We start from the raw sequence: 23,414 nt of genomic DNA, 5'->3' as shown, positions 1-23,414 counted from the left end.
CCACTGCTCCCTGACAGTTCCAATTTCACCCAGGAGTGTAATTTTTATTAAGGCATCAGATTGCAGAGCCTTGATCTGCCCTTTTGTTTTCCTTTTTTTCTTTTCATTTCAATCCCATTGTGTTAGAAAGAAGTTTGAGACACTCCAAGGCTAAGAGACAATTAACAACAAATTATTTTAGATAATTTCACATTTTTCCAGGTCATTCCACCTCTCTGAAGGTGTATTTGAGTTAGAAATTTAGCCAAACTAGACCTCTCAGGTGCTGCAAGTCAATAAATCACCCCTGCTGACCTTTTGAGAATACTGCTGTTAGAGGCAGGGGCATCAATATCAAATGCCTTGGACAGCCCTGCAATTTAACAAAGCTGATGATCAAGCTTCAAAATTCTTTTATTCAGTACATTGGGTCCAAAAAAACCCCAAAGCTATTCTTTGCCTCTCACTAAATCTGGCCTTGAAAATCAATTGATTTTCAATTCCCTAAATCTGAGAGAGGACAGGCTTCCATTAAAAATCACACACTGGCACTGATTTGAAGCCTTAGTTTTGGTAACCTTACTATGCTGACAAAAGGGGACATGTGGGGTTAAAACTCATTATTTCCTTGTGGTTTGTTTCACTCACATGTTTATGTCTTTCCTGCTGTAGCAGCATGACCTTCAAAAGACCTTGCTGCACCCTTGTGATGCCAGAAACCTATTGCCCACATTCACCCCTTCCATGCCCAGGAAGACACTCTGGAGGGTAAAAGTAAAGGGCTCCTCACCCACAAGATGGCAGGGGATGTCTGGGATGGCAAGAGCTGCCCTGAGCAATATGCAGCTGCCTGCCTGTTAGGGGAGTTGCAGTAACATGTAGGTGAGCACCACCAAGTGAAAGATATTCTGGGGGTAGAAGCCAAAAGAGTGAAATGTGAGAAAGCGAATCCAGCCTCCCAGTGAGGGGCCACATTTGAAGGTGGATCAGCTGCAAACAGGCCCTGTTGCTGAACAGAGCTGGCTGAGAAAAAACCCTGGGTCTCCAGTTCCTTCTGACAACACTGGCTACTGTTCAGCCTTGGTTTGTTTTTATGTTCTGCCTGTGCTTCTCAGCTGTCAGCACCTGTACTTTCAGGTACTTTCAGTTCTATTGCCAACATACAGGTCCATGAGAATCTTCCACTGCAGTGTCAGTCTAGGAAAGACGAAGCCAGAGCTGTAGGTAGTCACTAGGAGGAGGATATAACTATTAAAAGTTGATGGTTCATATAATTTTCACTCATTTTTGTGTGAAATTTGCCATAAGGACATAATCTCAAGTGTTCTGGAAAAATAATCTACTACGCTGCAATTCTTGAAGACCTCTTAATGAAGAGAAACACTTAAAATTAATACTTGGCTACTAGAGGAATTGGCCAGTTCATCAGGGTTTTATTACTGTTAACATATTATCTTTCCCACATAATGTTTAATAATGCAGTAAGAGAAGAAAGATTGGCACAAGCAGCAGCAAATCCTGAAATGTCAAAAGGGAAGTAAGCCCCACCAGTCATCCTAGACTTGTCCTGGACTGGGATGGCTGACAGAAGGTAATGCCATGAGACAGTCAAATACCTTAAGATAAATTTAACCTATTTTTACAACAGTTAAAATCTGACAAGCAATGTTCCTTAATTTGAGAGTTAATATTTCAAAACAGTCGAGTGGAAACACAGTGAAGAAGATAATGAGAGATTATATATCAGCCCTGGAAGATATTTTCACTTCACTTTAGGGTGTTTTCCATTCCTTCAAATTCTGGAATTCAAAGTAGAAGGGTATTCAACACAGAAATGTTTGTTTGGGGGTTTTTTAGCAGTTGTTAATTTAATTATGGTGGAATGGTTTGCATTAGTGTGCCTTTTTTTGCTGTCAGTTTGGTGATTTTGGAACATGCTGTTGAATCTTTAAAGGAATATAAATCTATACGTATTCAATACACCTAAATTCATCATAGAATACACAAGAGTTTTTAAAATCCTGCTTCTAACTGTGAAGCAAGCAACACTTCCAAAGTTTCTAGAATAAAATTTATATCTCAAAATGATCTCTTGGTTTCTGTGACAACACGTGAAGCCATTAAGGAATCCCTCAATATACCTGCACTTCTTTGCAAAAAAAGGACTTTGGCAGGTCCAATTTCTTCTTCTTGAGTGTGTGCATCTCCCAGTTTGTCAGTATATATAAGTGATATTAAAAAAAGACCACTGCTTAAAACTGTTGTTGAAACTGATTTTGTCATTGTCTTTGTAGGACGGTGTGAAAAGGCCCTTTTGTATTTGTACAGACTCGGAAGAGGGAAAGAAGGACCAAAATAAAGCCTCATGAACAGAGAGATATTCAAGGACAGTGTGTTGACTGGAACTGTCATGGATGGAACTGCTCTGGAAGTTATGTTGGTTCCTCCCTTTTTGGAGTTTTTTTGAGCAGAGAGCAGTCTGCACTGAGCAACACCCCCAGGTGAGGGGCCAGGGGGCTAAGAGCAGATCTAGTGCCCAGACCCTACAGGCTTCTGCCCACAATGGATCAAGCTCTCAAGTTCTCACTAGCAAAGTCAATGCATTAATCCAGGAGAGCAAATGAATTGTATGCTTTGGTTCAAATAGAGATGAGTCTCCTTTACCTACCCCTGAACAGGACTTACACAAAAAGTAATTCTTTCTTATGCCAAACTCATAATTCAGTTAAATTACTTGCTGTATTAAATTGCTGAATACAGTGATTTATAGATTCACTCTTAATTGTGACCTTATTTTCATCCTTGTCTTGTTCTTCTTTAATTAGTTTCATGAAACTGCAGTAAATTAGCCTAATAATGTGCTTGATAAGCATATATTTGCTCGCTTTTTTCCTTTTAGTAAAATCCATAAAGAGCACCTGGGGCTGGTCTATCCCTTCAAGTCATGTGAACATCCATTTCTGCCTAATATCTAAAGTCTAAATTCACAAAGCAGTTGTAAGACCCTAAACCCCATGTCAATAAAAGTCACTCTCATTCATTTATTTCATTATTTATCTGAATGAATCAAAGTCTATTGCAGCCTTCCCTGCAAAAGTGCAAAGCCTTCCCTCACTGTAGGGCCAGCGAGCCCAGCATGAAAGAATTAGTGCTGCCTCATTCCACCCAGGACCCCTGCTTGTCTGCTAGTTGTGTTGGCACTGGCTGCTCCCCAGGCATCACACACAAAGTAATGCCAAGGGCTGTTGCAGGATATCCACAGTCACAGGCTGCTCTAGGAAAGGTATGGGTTCTGTGGGGAAACAGAAACACTCATGCCAGAGCTAAATCTAAATTTTATAGATGGGCCCATTGTCAGAACAAACCAAAATGCTCAGTCTGCAAGGTCTCTAATTCCCACTATGTAAGAGCCACCACATTTTGTCTATGCTGAGCTTTCTGCACTAAATCAGAGCAAATTCTGCTAAGCAGGGTCCACCACCAGCTTGTCTTCTTTCCACTCCAACACTCATCACCCAAAGGTTCCAGTACCTCTTTCCAGATATCTTACTGCACTGCACAAGTACTACACACCATGCCCCTGAATTCCAAAGACTGGGGACCTTCAAAAGGAGTCTGGAACACCAAAACCCTGAAAACATCCTGTGCCCCCTTCCACTTCCACCTGAAAAACACACCTCCTACTCTGCAGGAAGGGGAGAGTGCAAACATGGCTGTGTAGACAGGCAACACAGCTCCAAATGCATCAGAAAGGCATGTTCTGTGAAGAGTGGTGTTCATAACCATCCTTTATTCTTTGACCATGTCAGCCTCTGATAAAGGTTATTTTGTCTGGCCAGAACAACCAACCTAAATACATTTACCAAAAAAACCCAAAAAAAAAAACCCCAAAAAAACACCAAAAGAGGGGAGAACAAGGTTCTTAAGGAGCTTCTTTAATGAAAGAGAAAACTAGCATGCACTGTCAGAAGAGTTAAACCATGTGGTTTAAGTTGTATTTTAAGAAAGGAGGGTGTTTATTAGCTTTTGTTCCAGATTTTTGTTGTTGTCTAGTGCCCGAAGGAACCTTATGTCAGAGGCTCATACCAGAGATAAAAATAGAGGGCCAATGTTCCCTGCTTTTGCTATTAGTTTAACGCCACTGGCAGGTGCTCTCTAGGTAAATCTCTCTAAGATCTGTCTCTTCCCCCATCCAAAATGAGTCCTTAGCCTCACTCTGTCTGACTGCCAAGCCAAGGAACAATTATTAGCAGAATGATCCCCAAATGAGCACTGAACAGGAAACAGGGCTCATTAACTAAGCCAGAAAACTCTCCAAACCTCATTTGAAAGTTTTTTTTCTCACTTAGGGCTCTGCCTGGCACCACTGGGACCACCCCTAACACAGTCACACCACCCTGGTGTAGGGAGGATCTCTGTTTAGCAGAAGGGAGTCAGACAAGAGGAAGCCGATCCCCAATATGGGCGCAAAATGAGAGGCACGTTTTTAATAGTCTGAAATTCCCAGGTGGATCTGAACATCCTGGGAACCATCACTTGGGGTTTTTAAATCCAGATTGAGCAGCACACAGCCTTAGGGAAATGCCACATAGGGAAGTCTCCTGATCCAGACCACTGCAATCCTCTCAGAACTTCCAGTCTCTTTCTGTACAGCCCTCACAAAGCACTGTGACCATTTTTCTTCTTTCAAAAACTCCATTTCTCATCTACATCATATTTCCTTGTGATGAGAGAACTCCTGAGGTCCCTGGGCAGTGACCACAACCAGCCCCGGGAAATGGGCACAAAGGCTCAGCCAATCAGGAGTTTTGCCTTGCAGGCAAAATTATGCAACGACAATTTAGCCATTTATTGCCATAAGCAAATGGTCATCTCTAGCAACAGGATGATCATGCCAAATAGCATTTCCAGTTTGTGAGCCTTCCCCACAAATGAATCAATTATCACTTCTAGTTGGGATCATTACACAGCCTTGTTCCCTTCTGCATTGTTTGTTCAGTAATATTGCTGTGTCTTCATTAACTAGCAGTGATTAGAAAAGAAACAACCATAATTCATATTCCAAGTCATCCTCCCATGTACCCATTCACTCACCATTCCTAATTAAGTTCATAAAAGATTAATTCCTTAATGGTTATGATTTGTAATGTTAATTAATTAGCTGCTTTTCCATTAAACATTCAAAGGTTTCCAGCATTACATAGATTCCTTAATTAGCCCATGGCGAGTGTAAAAAAAAATAAATAATTCAGTAACTTCTCTTTGTCCCTTAGGCAATTTATCAGCTGCTTGGTCTTCCAGTCCATCTCCTTTCCCACTCCATGCAGAATCCCTTTCTTTCCCTGCTGCAAATGCAAATGTACCTGCTTGGCTCATTCATCTTTCTCAGAGGATAACACAACCAAGGAACAGGCACGGCTGACTGACCTCACTCTTACCCCGGGGAGAAAGTACTTTGACATGAACTTTGCCTCTCTTCAAGTTCCCCAAGCTGTGCAGACCTGAAACTGAAAAGCTGCCTAGGATGTGGCTTAGGATGAGCATGCCCAGGATTGTTGAGCTCTGCCTGATGCCAGAAGTGAGACCGGTATTTACGTTGCAATTCCAGTTAGCCTGGCAGGAGCTCCCTGCAAATTCAGCTTCGTCACAGTTTCCAAGGCAACTTCTTTGGCTCCTGGTTGTGATAGGTTTTGAGGGATGCCCACAGGGGGTTTGCAAGCTCAGCCTGTCCTCTCTGCCCTGATGGCAGTGACTGGAATCTCCCACAAAGATTACTCTGAGAGGCCTTTCTTCCCCAGACTCTTCTGGAAGTATAGTGGAATGTGGGACTTCTCTCCAGCCCTTCTTTCCTAGTTCCATGTGACTTTGCAGCCTCTGGTCACCACCTGCTCTGAACTGGGAGCAACCAAAAAAAGTCAGAGTTGTGATTTTAGGATATATCCATGTCTCCCTTCCACAGCCACTTTTAAAGGTAGCCCTAAACCATGTTCTGCTAACACCACCATTCCCAAAACTTCCCTAGCACATTCTCCATAAACATGACCACACCAACATAGCAGGCCTGACCCAAAGTAAATGAATTTTTAAGAGGTCGGAGCATTATAGCTGAGGAATGGTGTAATCTATCCTTGACTTCAGCTCTGAACTTCTCCATACACCTACTCACAGAAAGAAGGTTTCCCACATGCTGGATGCACCCAGGTGGGCTGCTCCACATGCCAGGTCACTCCCTGCCTCTCCTGCAGGCACTGTAACCACAGTCCTCAGGGGCAACCTCAGCATTAATCACCAGTTTGCCTCCAGAGTCTGGTAGATAAAGCTGGTAATGTGCAAGGAATGAGTGGGAATCACAGTTAAAACAGGCAGCATCCCATCCTGGACCGACACCACAGGGTGAGGAGCTTGCACAGTTGCCACTCACCAGCAGGAAAAGCTCCATGCTAAAGTAATAGCAAAAACATGAGTAGAGGCCCCAGCTCCATTGTCCTTTGCACTTGAAAACTCTGCCATTAGCAATGGCAGTCCATTCCCAAGCTCCCCAGTGGTGTTATCTTGTCATTAGTTACTGGACTACACTTGGTTCCTGCAACAAACTCATCCCATAGGTCCAAGCCTTCCACCTGAAGCCCAAAGCAAAATTAGATCTGCTGTAAAGGATCCTCTCTGTGTGATAAACCAAAAAGGAAACTCACCAGTAGATTTTTCATGGGGTCAGCACCTGCAAGCAAAAGGGTCTCTAAATGTAGGAAAATTGGGATTTTCAGGATCCCACAGCAATGGCAATGTGCCCACAGGGTACCAGACCTCAGTGTAGCACATACATCAGAACCACAGCAAACGTGGAGGGAGCAGAGCTCCCTTATTCCACAACCTGACCAGCATATATTGCAGAGGGAAAAACACAGCAGCAGTCTTGTATTCCACAGAATGCAGCCTAGGAAATTCTTCCTAACTAATTACTATCCCATACATTCACCTCTGATCAGAAATGGCAGTGAAAGCCAAAATTAATGGTAAAAACCAATGTTGCAAACCACACTCCTCCTTTCTGCTGGAGCTCAGTGAGGTGTAAAGCATTTTTCAGCAAACTGTCACCTCCATGCAGGTGCTTTTATTACAGCAGTACGTGCTGTTTAAATATGAAGTGTTTGGATCAGTTCTAGTACAGCCAGCTTACACTGAAGCAAATGTCCCTTAGGACTGCCACTTCAGTCTGATGAGATTCGTGGCGGCTAGAGAAGCTGACAGGTAGGAAGTTCTCCTGAAACATCATATTCATCTGCCAGGAAGTCTCCACATCATCTGGTGACAGGGACACAAGAGGATTTGAGACAGAGACCACAGCTGAGCCGTGTCCCCAGATTACCTCAGCTGACCTTTCAGTTTAGATGTTTTCTGCCACTCCAAGTAAACCTTGCCCCTGTGTTTGGCTCCCAGCAGGAAAAGCTGAACAACTCCTGAAGCATCTCTCTTCTCTGCTTCCTACTGTCATTATTACTTGGTGACTCACTCCTGAGTATGCCCACAACCTGCTCAGCCATTGCTGCTGGAAAGCCCTGCCAGACACAGCCCTGCAGCTCAATCAAGATAAATACCACCTGTCCCCTTCCGCCCCTCAAGAACCAGCACAGGCACACTTGTGAGCAGAAGAGATGCCAGCCCTCCCAGATGGGGCTCAGAGTGAGACACATTTTTCTGTATGGACAGAAAAATCCTATGTGAATTAGAAGGGGGAAGAGGAAGAGAGTCAGCTAGGAATGGCCCTTTCTACCTGCTACCAGTCCTTGGTCACAGCTCCTGGAAAGCTCTGGGACTGCCAGGCAAGGATCTGAACGGCTGGGTGAGATCTCACATGCCCCAGACATGCTCATGCCCTCATTCCTGCACAGCCCTGTCACTCCTGCGGCGCTGACAATGGATGGGGAAGCACTGAGCCCGATGGAAAGGGCAGTTTCACACCGAGTTATAGATGTCTCCAGCACAGCAAGGAACAGAAGCAGTTCTGCACTGCTGATGCTGTGAGGATGAGACCACTACATTACAGTACCATATTACCCAGCTGACAGCCTAAATGGACCATTGAGCTCTTCACCCTAAAAAATACTGCAAACAAAACCAGTCATGCAAGCAGGCAAGACGGAGCACTTACCGTGTGCAAGGCTGCCACCACATGGTACAAGGAAAAGCCTGAAGATTCCTTGAGCCAGAGCTGGAGAGGGGAAAACTGTCCTCGCACCTCCAGCCAGCCCTTGCCTCACCAACCAGCTACAGCCAAATCGTGATGTCTCAGCTGCATCAATTACTTTGGTCGGGTTCCTCTTGCACCCTTCCATCCACTCTAAGTCACTAAAATCTCTTGTGAAGAAACCACCTGAATCTTGTAAATGGAGATTCCTACGACACAGATGAGACGTGGCCATTCTCACTACAGAAAATTTGAGCAAAATCAATTTAACAGTGCCCCACAGAACAGAAAAGTCTGGGCTCAGCAGAGCCTGAGAGCACTGACAGACCAAAATCTACCAAGCTTTTGCAGTTCCATTGCTTGTGGCACGGAACTAATGCAAAATCATGACACTTCCAATAATGGCTGGGCAGCCTTGGCCTCTCGTGTTGAACTACAGAGCAGTTCAGGTACCTGTGGTTCTGCTCTCCAGTAGCAGAGCCAAAACACAAATGTAGAAGCAAGAGAAATCACAGCTTTGTGTTGGTGGAGTGCAGGCCAAGTCAGGCCATAGAAGGATGACAGGGAAACAGGGCTGAGATTTACCTGCCTCCATCCTCTGTCACTATAGGACACGGAATAACGTGACATGGACATGCTGCTCTTTTCAAGGTAAAAAGGGACTTTTTAATTTCTGACTCCAACATTTACAGATTTCCAAAAGTGACAGTGGATTGGAGGGTGACAGTGCCACCTCTCCAGTGACACTGGACAAACAGTCCATCAAATTTCTCCTCCTCCATAAAAGAATGCAAAACACTGAGTTATTTACAGAAAGTGTGTGAGAAACTTCGTTACAAGAATGTAAACATCCGAAGGCTTAGAAAATCTTAAAAAATCAGGGCAATCACTCATCCTCAAGCCCAGGCAGTATTTTGGGAATTCCTTACTTTTGAGGGTGTTCCATCCTGCAGAACCACACAGAAATGGTGCCTCCAACAAGTCCCAGGCTTTGTCACCCCCTCCTCCTTTTTGCTGTTTTCCTCTCTTGACTGATGGCAGGTTTCTAATGAAAACACAGAGCCCAAAGTGGTGGCTGGCAGTGGTTCAGACAGTGAGACACAACCAGACATGGCAAAGTAGTGCCTCTGCCACTGGCCTTCACGGAGAGGGGACAGCTTTCAGCAGCTCTGAGCCTTCATGGCAGTGGTGCCTGCCATCTTTGCAGCAAACTCATCTCCATTTCCAAGCCATCATCACCTTCCCTGGTCAATAAAGGTCTTTTTATCCTCCATTTTACCAGGCAATCCATCAGGTGGACAGGCATCAAAGCCTGACTGAGATAAACCAGCCAACTGTGAAATCCTTATCTGCAGTTCAGCCTCACTCCTGGAGACTATAAAACACATTGAGTGGGTTCTTCAAGATAAGAAGGCCTTTCTTTATAGGGTCAGAGAGAGCACACAGTGCCATGAAACATGCTCAGGGCACAGCACTGCATAAACAAGGCCCTGGGAAAATGGAGATGTTGAACACACTTCCCCTCCTCCTCTCCACCTGCCCTCCCTCTGCCCTGTTCACAGCTGCTGTCTATCCCTTTCCCTCAGCATGGATCAGGTAAAATCCTACAAACCCAGCCCAAGGGTTTCCTGTTCAACTAGAAGTTGGACAGAAGCTCTGCTGGAACAGAGCTGGGGACCGCATTTCTTGAGTGATCACACCACTCACAGAGCTTTTTCCTGGAGGGTGAAGAAGGTGTGAGGCTGCCTCTGAAAGCAGATCTGCATAGGAACTGCCCTGGAACTGAAACCACTCTATGATAAATAAGTGGGCATTGAAGAAGATGCCTTTGACTTTTCCAAGTGTCTTCTTATACGGAAGTAAGACAAGTATTGCTGGATCAATTCACTCTCAAGCACTGTACTGATGCAGCTGCAGCTTTGCTCCTAGGGACAGCCTCTGCCCTTTCACAGATGAAAAAAATTTCTGCTGAGCCTCCAGCCGGGCTGTTGCTCTATAGCTGCAAGTCATCTATGGGGTTTGGGTTTAGCCTTAGCATCCAGATAAAGCTGAGCAGCGTTCTGGGTAGGTTCCCTTAACCTTGTCTCCTTTAACATCTTAAGCAGTTAGAAGCTTTTACAGCCTGTCTTGAAAGTTTCTGCTCTTTGAGAAAACTTTTGGCATAAGAAATGCCCCTGGGACCAACCACCTCCCTCCAAAGGGGTTATGTCCCAGGCAAATCAATGAGACAAGGTGTGTCCCCTTCAGCAGGATGGTGGCCCAGCTCTGCCATGAGTCATCTGAACTAGCACACAGAGAGCAGAAGCCAAAGCCAGCACCTGTAAGCCTGTCCATGACAGATCAAGTAGACAGATGTGCTTAATTGAGCTGAAAACAACAGCAGGAAAGAACTTCTGGAGGAGAGAGAAAAAAGAAAACTACGTTTATTTCTGCCCATCAGGACACCCTTCAGGAGCTTTCTGAAGGCTCCACGGTCTCCTAAAGCCCTTGTTCAAGCCTGAGCATGGCAGCAATACACACACATCTCTCTGGCAGGCACAAGGCTGCTGCTTTGTGCTGTGACAGTGACTGACAGCATCAGCAGATGCAGGAATGCCTGGGTACCTCCTGCAGCCCATTCCCCACTGTCCCACAGCACATGCAGCAGTCCTGTCCCAAAGCACAGGTCAGCAATGCTCCTTAGGGCACAGAACACTGCAGCACCTGCAGCCACCCCCCTTCAGTGAGCACCCCCCACACTGCACACGGATGGGAAGCAGCATGGACACAAAGCAGGCAGCTGGCCAGCCAGTAAATTAATTTCAAAGACAGGCAGGTGATAGATGGGATTCATGTGGGAAACAGGAGAGGATAAATTGCCCATCTGTGACTGATACAGCGGAGAACAGCACATGATGGAGCAAAATGAATGGGCACAGAGGGATCAAGGATGGAAAGACTGAGTGGAGTGTAAATAATTGAATCCCTGAGGCCTGGATCCTGTCTTTGGGACTACGTGGGATTGCAAACGTAGGAGCACAACTGAAAGGAATGATTCATGGGCTGTGTGTGACAGATAGGACCCTCAGAGCAATCTCTTAGTGGTGTGGAGGTGGGAATGCCACTTGACAGGATGGTGAGGGAGTGTATGAGATGAGGAGCTTCCTCCACATCTTTCTATGAACCTTTGAACCCAGCCTCTATGGAAACAACCTGGAAGGGTCTACCAAAATTAGAGGTGATGCCACAGCTCAGCACTCAGGGTCTGGTCAGGGAGACAGCTTGTCAACGGGATCCAATTCCCTACACACAACAAACCAAAAGCCTATTGCAGCTCAGTGCTGCCAACTTCTTCCCTGCAGGAATCTTTGTCAGGGAGACTAAAGCGTTAGAAAAATCAGCTCTTCCCCCTCTGTCCATCTCTGCCCTGCTGCTGTGCATGCTCAATTTGGTAGAACCAGCCAGTAAGCAAGTGCCAAACCATTTCTAGGGCATTCCAGTCTCACAGGAGGCAGGAGCCCCCCAGTGCCTTAGGAAAGAGGCTTTCAGCAGTGCCACCCCAGAGCGGCACGCTGAAAAGCTGCTCAGAAGCACTCTCGATTGTCCTGTGTTGTGTTGCTTGGTTTTGGCCCTGCAATTACTCAGGTGGAACAACAAGCTCTTGTACTTGTGGCAGGAGACTCACATGTACATGGCACAAGTGCAGCTGGGATGTGCCCAAGCATTGTGCCCAAGCACTTGTGCCCTTCTAGACCGCCTGCAGCAGCTCAGGAACATCAGCTGCACTGTCCTGCTGCTACAGTGGATTTAACATCCTCCCCCAAGTGACTGGGGGCTGCCAGAGGACATTAACTGCTGCTTATGTGTGACCACAGCATCCCTCTCACCAGCCTCTGCTCTCCAAGAAGTCATCACCAATGGCCAAGAGAAAACGGGAGTAAATGCAGACCCAGAGTTCCTGTGTATCACCTTCCTGCCTGCGGCAGCCTGCAGGAACCTGCTCAAGTGGGAATTTTCATGCTCTTAAGGCCACCTATGCTTTCTTACCTTGCAATTCTATTTTTTTCTTCCAAGTCTAAACCTTTAGCATCCACCACAACTTGTGGCAAAGAGGATATTTCATGCCACACTGCTGAATCATAGAGGTAGTAGGCAATCCAGTTCCTTAGTCCCAATCCTGGAGCCTCGACTTCTTCCTGTATCTGTTTTAAGCAGATGAGGTGACAGAGAGCTCTTTGTATGCTGAGATCTGCTGTCTCATTGCTCATTTCCAACCTGCCATGCCACACAAACCCTGGGAAGGGTGGCCAAAAGGGACCTTTAGGTCTCTACCCTGACACTTGGAAAAGGAGTACTGGCAACAATAGATCAACAAAATTATAATCTTGTCTAGCTGAGTCCTGAAAATCCCCAAAGATGAAGATGTCAAAGGCCACAAGTCTTCAGCACATTTTCTTTCCAAGAAACACCAAGAGTATGGGGAAAGTTCAGATTTTCACAAATAGACTCAAATAGACACAAAGAGACTTAGAAATGAGCATCAGATAGGGATGAATGGCTGTAAAGTGCAGCCCTGTGGAGAAGGACTTGGGGTGCTGGTGGTTGACAAGTTGGACAATGTCTTGTCAGTGTGCACTTACAGCCCAGAAAACCAACCATATCCTGGGCTGCAACAAAAGACAAATGGCCAGCAGGTCAAGGGAGGTAATTTTCCTGCTCTATTCCACTCTCACAAGACCCCACCTGGAGGTAGTCATGATCAGTGCCAATCTGTGCAGCAGGTACATCTCAGAAAGACCTGGCCAGCACTCACTGGGCAGCAGCAAGGCCGTGGAGCACCAGAAGAGTTTGACTGAAGTTGAAATAAATTCTAGCTTCCAAGCACAGAGGGTTATTCCACTGAGCATAAGGCAGAAACAGACCTTCTCTGTAGGGATGTAACTTCTAATTATGCATTGTTCCCTGCAGCCTATATGCCAGGTTCATTATTGTCTCTCATGTTTGTTAATCAGCTACCTGATTTTAACAAGAAGATAACTTCTAGGAGATATGCAAATAATTCTGCAATTTTCCTTTCCAATGACTCAGCATTTGCATCAGAAATGTGTTAACAAAATACAAAAGCTATTAAGAAGCTCTCTGCATAATTATACTCTTCCTTGCCTCCAGTTCTTAATAATTTATGAAAGAAAATTAGTATCTTGTAATACTCAATCTTGCCAGAAGAAAAATTTTGTAAGTTATCATTTCTTCTGTTTAAAATCTCATTTCTACAATTTTTCCTTCTCCAAAGACTTGTCTCTAAAATTTTACTTAAATAAGGCTAAATTAAATACTCTCAGTAGAAAAATGTAAGTAAGCAAAACAAAATGATTTCAGAATTGAGGAGACTGGCACCAGTTTCAAATAGGATTGTCACACTGAGAGTCAATAGAGCACCTTTATTTTACTTTTCCCTGTTTTGTCCAGGATAGAACACATGGCTGTGGCTGAGTTCATATTACTGTCACAGAAAGGCAACTGAAATGATGTTTACCCAAATGGTCCCATTCATGCCATATATTTGGGATCAAGTGCCACACATTGATGATCATGGAATTTACATTAAATATGTTGGAAAATACATCAGTGTAGAGAACGTTTTTAGGGGGCAGCTATTCTCTTGGGAGACACAATGACAGTACACACCCACTTAGTGCTTGTTGTGCAGGAGTTGTCCAGGAGAAAGAAAGCTGGTCTGGGCTACCTACAGGTGGAACACTGAGCTTTTACTTGGTTGTTTAGGCTTTTATTTTTCTGAGCAAGAGCTTTGCATTTAACTGTTTAGAGGAAATTACAAGATTCACAACCTAAGAAATAGCTTCTGCCTTTGGTTTTGCTTTCTTCAGCTTCCCCGTGGTTCTGCTTTCTTCACCTTCAGCTGGCCCCTCTCCCTTTGAAAAATCACACCTTCAAGAAACAAGGAAACCCACCCCAGCATAACTCTCTGGTATTTAAGCCCTTACCATCCTTCCCCCCAGGATGGCAAATCCAGACACCATCCCACCAATAACAAGATAACAGAAAGACACTCTCATCTCAAATGGCTTAACAGGGAAAGCTGGGACAGAGAGCTGGGAAAGCTAGGGAAGGAGATCAGGCAGAGAGAAATTACCTTCTGCATGCTTCACCAGCCACAAAACATTCTGATTAGGCATCTTGCTTAAAACAGCCAAGCCAGGGGCCTTTGCATGAAAAGTGCCTTGTGTTGGGCAGTAATCACAAAGGTGTGCATGGAATGAAAATCTGAAACTGCAATCAACTTGCAGAGGTTACCTGGAGGAATAAGAACATATTAAGTAGATAATAAAATAACCTCCCTATGATGCCATGCAGGCAGGGCACACTGTCAGAAAGAAAAAAAGCCATACTTGAGAGGACTCAGAGGTTGACACACGGACAGGAAAGGTGCACATGATGTCTGTGTATGTACCTGTGTGGGACATATCAAAACACTTGACAGGTCTAACCCCAGTTCATACACAGAAGAACAGGCCATTTTACAAGTTAGTACCCTAGATTTTGGGAACCTGCATAAAAAACATTTGCAGACCCAGACCCTGTGCAAAGCCAACCTCTGTGCTCTGCAAAGCTAACCACACTTATCAGCGACCGCCAGATGAGATACTCTTTGGAAAGCAGTGCTGCCGAGACACCCAGCCGTGCTGGAGGGACAGCGTGCCAAGGCTTTCCAGCCCCCGTATTCTCTCGCCTTTGGAGGCAGGCAGGTTGCTTTATTGCCGGGACAGCTTTTTCTGCTGTTCATTCTGTTAGAGGCGCACTCACAGCTCAGCAGAAGCCATCTCATGTCACTTTATGACGAGACGGGGCCCCTGACCTTAAGAGCCGCACGGCACTGCCTGCGTATTTCCAACCTCCCTGCACTGCCCAAGACACTGAGATCAAAGCACAACCCTGAGGAGCTGAAGCCGAGGAGGGAAGCCTGGGGCACGCTGGAATCCCAGCCGGCGCCTGCCCATTAACTGTGCTGCCCACCTGCACAGCTCTGACGGGAAAGTTTTCCATCCCCGTGAGCGTGCTCCTGGGAGGCTCCTACAGTACTCAACCTCGTGTCCCCCCGTGGCATCCCAGCCGTGGGCGTCCCCCGCGGCCGCCCCGCGCCCCGCCCGGTACCGGTTCCGCCCCGCGCCCCCCCGTTGGCTCCCGCGCCGCCGCGGCCGTTGCGCCCCAAACCGCCCCCGCTGCCGCCGCTGCCGCCGCTGTCCCCGCTCAGTTGGCGACATGGCGCGGCCGCTGGCGCTCCTGTTGCTGCTGCCCGTCCTCCTCGCCGGTACCGCGCACCGCGCCGGGGCGCTGGCGGTCGGGGAGGGGAGCCACTGCGGGGGAAGTGGGAGACGGGCTGGTACCGTGTCCCGGCCAGTCCCGTCCCAGGGAAGGGGGAGCCTGAAGCGGTGCCGTGCCCCGGCTGGCTCAGCGGAGCGGCGGCGGTATCTAAGCCGGGGGTGGGCACCGGAGCCAGCCGGAGGCAGGGCGGGGAACCGTCACGGGATGGTCCGGACGGCAGCTGGCCGGGACCGGGCCAGCGGCTAGACGGGGGATGCCGGGGTCGGACAGCGGCTGGTCAGGGTGTCCCAGGAGCGGACAGAGTGGTCAGGGGTGTCGGGACGGGGCAGCGTGCGGTCGGTAACAGCCGGGGCCGGTCCCGCGGGGCTCGGGGGGATGCGTGCGAGACCCGGCGCCGTTAACGCTGCTCGCTCTCCACAGGTCTCCTGTCGTGTCCCGGAGCCATGGCCAGCTACCCGGTGAGTGCCGCCTGCCCCGCTGCCCTCCCTGCCTCCAGCCAGGCCTCCCGCTGCCCCGGCCCCTTCCGCAGAGCCGCGGGCCCCGCGCTGGGCTCTGCGCCTGCCGTGGCTCCGGAGCCCCGGCCCTCTGCAGGGTCTCTCCCCGCAGCTGAGGCGCCCGGGACGCTGCTGGCTCCGTAGCACACATGCCCTGGCGATGCCCATCTCTCACCATCTCCTGCATTGCCCTTCATGGGGACTCGCTATCCGTGTGTCCCACTGATGCTCAGCGGTCGGAGGGGCTGCGCTGTGGGGCACACATAAGTCCTGACACCACAGCTAAGCCGCGCCAGGCAGTAGGAGCAAGGTCTCAAGTGATAAATTCACGTAAGAGCATGAAAGATAATGTGGCACTTTAAAATGCTGTGCTAGCTCCCGTAGGACACGTTTTTTCTGTGCATACCAGCATTCTTCAGAAGCTGAGCAGAAACCTGTTTGAAATGGTGTAACTTTGGCTTCTTTTGTACCTGTCTTCCCTAGCCCAACTGTGCTCAATATGGGAAGTACATGTGTCCAAGGGACTACCATCCAGTTTGTGGCACTGATGGAGAGACCTACGGAAACGAGTGTGTGCTCTGCCTTGCTAACAGGTAGTCAGTTCTGTCCTTCCCTTCCCTACATGCAAGCAGAACATTCACCCTGACATTCCAGATAACTGATAGGTAATTTACTGGCTTTGGATCATTTGCACTGTTGCACTGCAGTTTTAGCAGTGTCCTCTCAGCTGTGAATCCCCTGCAACAGATTTTATCGTGGTACCTGTACATGGCTTAGATTTGATTCGGTCAGCTGGATTTACTGAATATTTGTATTAGTATTTCCTGAGAAGGAGCATCTTAGAGGAGGTTGCCTTTCATGTTCCTACAGTGCCATACAACCAATAAATATAATGCCAGACCCTTTCACACTTTCCATCAGAAAACATGAAAGATCCCACCCAAAATGCAGTGTTACATATAAAATATTTGTGTTCAAGATCCAATCTCCTGTACTTCTTATCACAAAGAAGAGTAAGAATGCCAAATGTTAGGAGAAAATATTATTTTGCTGTCAGGTTGTCTAGAAATTAAGAAAATGACTGCCTGATATTTGAGAGAGGGTATTTTATTCATCAATAATTTAATTTTTAAAAAAACAAATTGAAAACACAGAGAACTGGTATCCAATGAGCATTATTACTCCCCATTACAATTGACTGGAAACCTTTGTAGAGCAGTCTCTCAGTAGAAACTGAGAGGAGCTGCTGTGAATAGAAATTTTGATGGTAAAAGCCAATTTATATTAATGAAATAAAAGATCTTCTGTTTCCAGAAGAAGGTATAAGTGAGAGTAGCAGAATAACAGAAACAAAACTGCAAACAGATAGATCACAAGAAAGGGAAGGCTGAAATGAGTTTCTGACTTTGGGGCAGAGGAGAGATTATTTCTGACCAGATGATCTACAAAATTCAAATTACCAAGATAAAAGAAACATGGGCCTAAATAAAGAAAGTGTCAGAGGTATCAAAGGACACTTAAGGTAATGCTGTAAAGAAAGTGCTGAAGTGTGTCATGCATATCTGCAGAATTTGTTAACACATTCACCAGAGCACAGCACAAACAACCCAAGCAAGTGACAAATTGCAAAGAGAATTGGTAAACCTACAGTTTAAGGAAAAAAAAGAAAAGTAATCAAAATTCACACACAGTAGAATCTGTTAAAAGGGAAGAAAAGAGGTTCTGGCATGTTACATATTAGGAGCTTACCCATCTTTCCTGCCTCGAGTGATGTTGGAGTAAGTTATTAAGTGATTGGCTTTGTACATAGCCAGAGGTAAAGAGGAATGTAAGCAAAGCAGATACAGATTTGTCAGAAATAATCCAATCAAATCCATGAGATTTAGTTTTTTGGCACAATAACTGGCCACACAGAGTAGGAGGATATAGAAGTATTGGTGCATGACATTAATAAGGCAGTTTACATTATCTCCACTTGACATTCACATATGCAGACAAATAGTTATTCAGCTGTTAAAGGATGAAGTCACAGAAGTTTGAAATGCTGTGGTTCAAAAGCAGTGATCAGCATTTTACATTTGAAAGAGCTATCATATTTTATATAATCAAAATTGCAAAATGGCACAGATATGGTGATCTGTGCAGGATATTATAAAAATTCCCAGAGATCTGGAGAAGTTGAGTGAAATCAGTACAGTAAAAGACAAAAAAAAGTGCTGAGTATTGCCCACAGAGAGTGCAAATCCATACTGTGGAGATACAGACAGGAGAGCATCTCACAACCTAAATGGTGTATTTAATCCTTTCAGAACAGAAGGATGGGCTTTGAGATCCAGCCTTTCTAGGATTTCTAGGATGCTTCATTTTTTTAGGCATGATCCCTCAGTTCCAGACGGATGCATGGCAGATTCCAGATTACAGCATTGCACACAGAACAAAGGGTTCTCCACTCAAATCTGCTGTTTATTTCAATTCCTTAAGTAATTCCTTAAGTAATTAGTAATGGGGCTTATGTCTTTTTAGTATAAGATGTAAAGTACCTCTTTTGTGTGATATACATGGGATTAAATCCAATTATAAACAAAAGATAGAATTTTGTCTTACCCATCTTTTTTTGCTGTCTTCTTACATGCTCAGAAACATGCATTTTGGTCTGAAGGGACACAGGGTGGTCAGATACTCTCCTGATCATTTTTCTTGTATAGTTCAGTAGTTGGCATATTTGGGGGCCTTCTAGTTCAGCCTGGAGTTGTTGTTCTAAAGTGTTTGACTTGGCATGAACACAACACAGATAAAACATTTTGCTTTATTGGAGGAATTTCAGCTTTGAGAAACAGTCCACAGTCCTAAGCAATGATCATTCCACTCCAAGTAATCTAAGGTAGAGTCTGTCACACTTCTTAGGAAGACAGAACAAAGAGATTTTTCTGCCCTGTTTAGCAGGCTGCATGACTAGTTGCTGAAGTAGTGTAATGTGATATAGAAACAGATATAGGGACACATCCAGTACTAAATTACAAAACAGTCACTTCTCAATTAACTTGCAGTCATTTGCAATTGCCATCTTGCAGGTTTGTTCTAGCCCATATTTAACCCCATGAAGGGACTTCTTGGAGAGAGTTGTACTTCCTGATAGCCAAGACAGTACTGTCCATGAGCTCTTTTAGCTATGAAGGACTGTGTGGGCACTTGGAGAGCCCTGAGTGAATCGAGTGCTGCAGAAGAGGTTGCTGTAGTTGATCCATGATAACATGAGCCACCTGGAGCAAAGGTGCAGCACAAACCCTCCCCATGCTGGCTCTGCAGTGAAGCCACTTAATTGTAAGACCAAAGTTGGTTTTGCTCCTTACTTTATTTTTTTCTTTTAAAGCTTAGATTTAGTCTATTCTTGAGTGGGTGCTCAAATGCAAATCCCAGGTCTCTTCCACACTCAGTGTCCAGTAGCAATGACATCTGATCTTAGTTTAAACCTAGTCCAACAGCAACACATTCTCTTTGGAAATAGATGCAGCAGCTTGAGGTGTCTCTGCAGGGTTTAGTGTGAGGGTGTCCTTCAGCCAGAACCACTCCTTACATCCTTACCAGTGTTTTACATCTCCTGGCCTTGATTTTGCTTTTCACATTCCTGATCTGCCTTCTGGCACTACCTCCTGGTTAAAAGATCCCTGATAAAAGTATTACTATTACTAACTAGTACAGATTTACCCTGCTTTTGGGTAAACATAAGTCTCTTGAACTTCATGAGGAGTAAACCAGCTTGATTCTATTTAGATAAGGAAACAAACTGATGATCTGGGACAACTTGCATTCTATTGGTTTCTTTTTCTGTCTGCATTTGCCTGGTAAATTGAGATTTGTAAATGGAGTACCCCAAAATACTGCGTATAGGACTTGCAAGAAAAACAAACCAGTGTTTCCAAACTAAGGGGTACTTGGCTAAAATTCCCTAAAGAAGATTCCAGCATTCAGAGAACCACACATTCAAAATTTAGCAAAGCCTCAGATGCGGAGGTGCATCAGGAAGAACACCCTTCCCACTGAATTCCCATGTGAAAGGGGGAAATTCTGTAAGCATTAGAACTGGTTTGCATCTCAGAGACTGTGAAGCTTAACTTGTATTAGTGCTTTGTGATGGACATGTGAGTCCTCATGGTGTGATTTGTCATGTGGTGTGACAGTTCTCAGATTTGCAGATGGTTTTATCAGGTTTTTATAGGTAACAAAGCCTGTGGTAAGTTACTCACTCTGTGTATGTGATTTCATAGATTTTTGCATCATGGTTACTTTGTGGTGGTGCTTTAAGTAAGTGATGCAATTAATGCATCACTGAATTTAATTGAACACATAGAAAGAAATTAGAGTCCACTTTATAAAATGTGTCTGTAAAATTCAAGTAGTGTTCCTCTTCTAATATATTTTTCTTCTGTTTGCAGGGAAGATCATACACATATAGAAATTGTCCGAAAGGGACATTGCTGATATGACAGATGGATGCTTTTCAAGAAAATTGGAGGGTCACAGACAATCCAAATGGAAACAATGCTTTAAGTGCACATTCTGTGTAGCCTGTCTTAATAAACAAACTTGCATATTTAAAGTTTGTTTACTGTATTGAAACCAGTGGTTGTAAACATACCCATAGTACAGTTAAAACCTGAACCCTGATGCATTTTCTTACTAAAGATGGATCATAAGAAGGGGATGTCCTCACTCTATACCAGAAGGTCAGTTGTCCAGAGGAGGGGTTGAGTGCACCAAGGAAGGAAGTGAGTGGGTACCAAGTGCAACTCCCACAGTCCCTCCTGGGATCAGGGAGGCTCCAGCATCTCTATCAGAGGCAGTGCTTTTTGATTCTGGGATATTCTGAGCCCACAGGTGCCAGTGACCCGTGGAGAGCCACTGCAGGGGTTTCTTGTGGTGGCTACCAAACTGGTGATGGCAACCTGAAATGTGCCAAGCCTCTGCCCCTGGCTCCCTACCTGCAGGTCCTGCTGGTGGGGGGCAGTGACCTGGGCACCCACTGCTCTTGCTGCAAGTAAGGGCTGTTTTGGAATGCTGGAAGCAGGAGCAGGGGGCATGCACTGCCCTCCAGGTCCCCATCCCTCTGGGCACTGCCCCCTGTGGCTGTGAGGTCACCGGCCTGGCTGGCACCCAAGAGCCACTTCCTGTGGCAAACATCAAAGCAAAACTGGAAAGCTCAAGACTTCTCTGAAGGGGTGCACTCCAGAGTGGCTCTGGTGGGCCTTCCCACAGGGAGGGTGTGCAAGAACTGGGGTTTGGTCCTTTCTTCTACTTGTCATGGATATGGGCACATGTCTTAGATTTCTTCTTTCTGTTCCACCAAACAACTGGTTTTTGCATGCTGATTGAAATTGATGGTGTTTGGGTTGTCCTGCAGTGCTTGGTATTACACAGGTGGCTTTTACCTTTGATCTCAGCCAAGCAGCACCTGCTCTCCCCCTGGCCCCAGACCATGGCTTTGTCAGGCTTTTCTGGGCAGCAGCAATGCAGGCAGAGATGTACAGCACATTTCATGCCTGAGGAACGTTCTCAGGTCAGTGACTTCGGGTCTGAAAAACAATAATGTTTTTGCCTTGCAGTTCCTTTAAAGGATCAAAACTATCCTTACCTTCCAGCACATGCCTGCTTTCATTTTCTTTGAGCAAAGATTAATCACTGGAGGGCTGGAAGCAAAAAAAAAAAACAAACCAAAAAAACCTGAAACAGTAATATACCCCAGTTATGTGTTTATGAAGCTTTATAGCTCAAAAAGATGGTGAATTTCAGTACAATGGGTTTAATTATTTTTTAAGTTAAAACTGTACATTTAGGACCACGTTGCAAGCATTATCCAAACACTTCTTGAACTCAGACAGCCTTGGTGCTTCCCAGGGAACCTGTTTCAGTGCCTGACTGCCCTTTTCCTAAGATCCACCCCAAACCTCCGCTGGCACAGCTTCACAACATAATTTAGAATATTATTAACATAATAATAACAACAGATTCACAGCATAATTCATAATACAGTGTCATAGAAGGGTGTTACTGTAATCCTTAGACATCAACAACCTCATGGCAAGTATTCCTGTTGGCTTAGGACACGTGTGTGAGGGTAACAAGGAGTTATGCCAGCTGAATGGCATGATTGTGAATCAGGAAAGGATCTCGCTTTCTGTCTGAGCTCAGGTGGTTGAACAGTATTTTGACTGATTAGGATTTTATGATATTTTCTAGCTTCACAGGATCAGCACAGCCCTGATCTCACTGGGAAGAGAATGTGCAGCCATCCATATAGATCAAAGGAAGGTCAGAAGATGTCTTACTGCCTTTTGCTAATGAAATGTGCAGATGAATGACTTTTTTCCCCTGAGTGAATTGCAAGAACAGCATTTTTTTTAAACTGATTAAATTCCCAACTCTCCCTCCTGTGGAATTTTAATTGTTTTTAAATTTGCCAAGGAAAACTGTTTTTAAAAGTCCCCTGAACTCCACGTACTGTCGCTCAGCAGGCACAGTGTGTGTGTTTTCTGGGACAGCAGGGCTCCAGCTCCCAGCTTAGCCGGGGGTGGTTGGGAAGTGCTCAGCCCCTTGCTTCAGGCACCCTTTGAAGGGTATGCAGGCTTTCTCCTCCAGAGGTGTAGCACTGGGATCTAGAGGCAAAGAGAAGTCTCTCCTGGGTGACACAGGACCAGGAGCAAGAGCAGAAGGGAACGCCATGCCTGAATCCTGTGGGAAGACAGTCAGTAAGAGCCTGGATTTGCGGATTTCCAGCTCGCTCTCTAGGCGGCAGCATTTGTTTTCTTTTACAGCTCCTTTTGTGTTCTCAGTAGGGGGTGTCCGAAAGGCTTTTTATTCATCGTTATCATTTGAATGCATAAACGTTCTGTTAGGAGCTGTTTGTTTTCAACTGTATCATTATTAGTGTCAGTGATACACAGTCAATCTCATTTACTTGGCAAAGCTTTTCCTGATCATTGAATCCAAGTGGTTTTTTGGAGGAGACTCCATGGCACACAATTTGGTAGAAACGTTATTCTGTGAGCAGATGACTCACAGATGCAGCTGTGGCATTCATTGCCATGTGTAGGATTGCACTGGCTTCTATCTTAGCTTTGTGATTTCTGAGCTGGTCACATAGCAACTGCTTCATTTTTGAAACTCTAAACATCTATAGAAGTAGCAGAGGTTTCTGGGGAATTCTTAGCTAGATAACTTCAGAGAAAACCCCCAACTTTTCTCTGTAAAAGTGCCTCATCTTTACATTGGGGAAAAAATAAGTGCTTCTTCAGTCATCTGGTGAGAAGTTATGCAAGAATCTGGTACATGTGTTTAATTTTAACTTTTAAGCAATTCTGAATATTTCTTCCTGACATTAGGAGTTGACCTAAAACTGTTCTTACATAAGCTAGTCTATTCCAGCTTCCCCAGTGAAA

General features: G+C 45.5%; 1 protein-coding gene and 1 long non-coding RNA gene across 3 annotated transcripts in view; one reads left to right on the top strand and one right to left on the bottom strand.

Annotated features, from left to right (window-relative positions):
- Nucleotides 1-23,414, bottom strand: part of LOC132326335 (uncharacterized) — a 52,163-nt gene that overhangs the window by 21,364 nt on the left and 7,385 nt on the right. The gene's annotated exons all lie outside the window — the stretch shown is intronic.
- On the top strand, nucleotides 15,354-20,578 carry SPINK2 (serine peptidase inhibitor Kazal type 2). The gene is made up of 4 exons (XM_059844340.1): nucleotides 15,354-15,473; nucleotides 15,908-15,945; nucleotides 16,465-16,574; nucleotides 20,415-20,578. Exons 1-4 carry the CDS (start codon nucleotides 15,425-15,427, stop codon nucleotides 20,458-20,460), a joined length of 243 nt encoding a protein of 80 aa, XP_059700323.1. The 5' UTR covers nucleotides 15,354-15,424; the 3' UTR covers nucleotides 20,461-20,578.

Source organism: Haemorhous mexicanus, chromosome 4 (assembly GCF_027477595.1).
Source record: "Haemorhous mexicanus isolate bHaeMex1 chromosome 4, bHaeMex1.pri, whole genome shotgun sequence".
Taxonomy (NCBI): Eukaryota; Metazoa; Chordata; class Aves; order Passeriformes; family Fringillidae; genus Haemorhous; species Haemorhous mexicanus.
Note: the sequence above shows the minus strand (reverse complement) of the source record. Positions and strands in the feature narration are given on the sequence as shown.

Excerpts from the sequence above, each read along its gene's own strand:
- SPINK2 (XM_059844340.1), top strand. The coding sequence starts at position 15,425 with ATGGCGCGGCCGCTGGCGCTCCTGTTGCTGCTGCCCGTCCTCCTCGCC. Across the intron at positions 15,946-16,464 it reads GAGCCATGGCCAGCTACCCG|CCCAACTGTGCTCAATATGG; the intron begins GTGAGTGCCGCC and ends TGTCTTCCCTAG. Across the intron at positions 16,575-20,414 it reads GTGCTCTGCCTTGCTAACAG|GGAAGATCATACACATATAG; the intron begins GTAGTCAGTTCT and ends TTCTGTTTGCAG.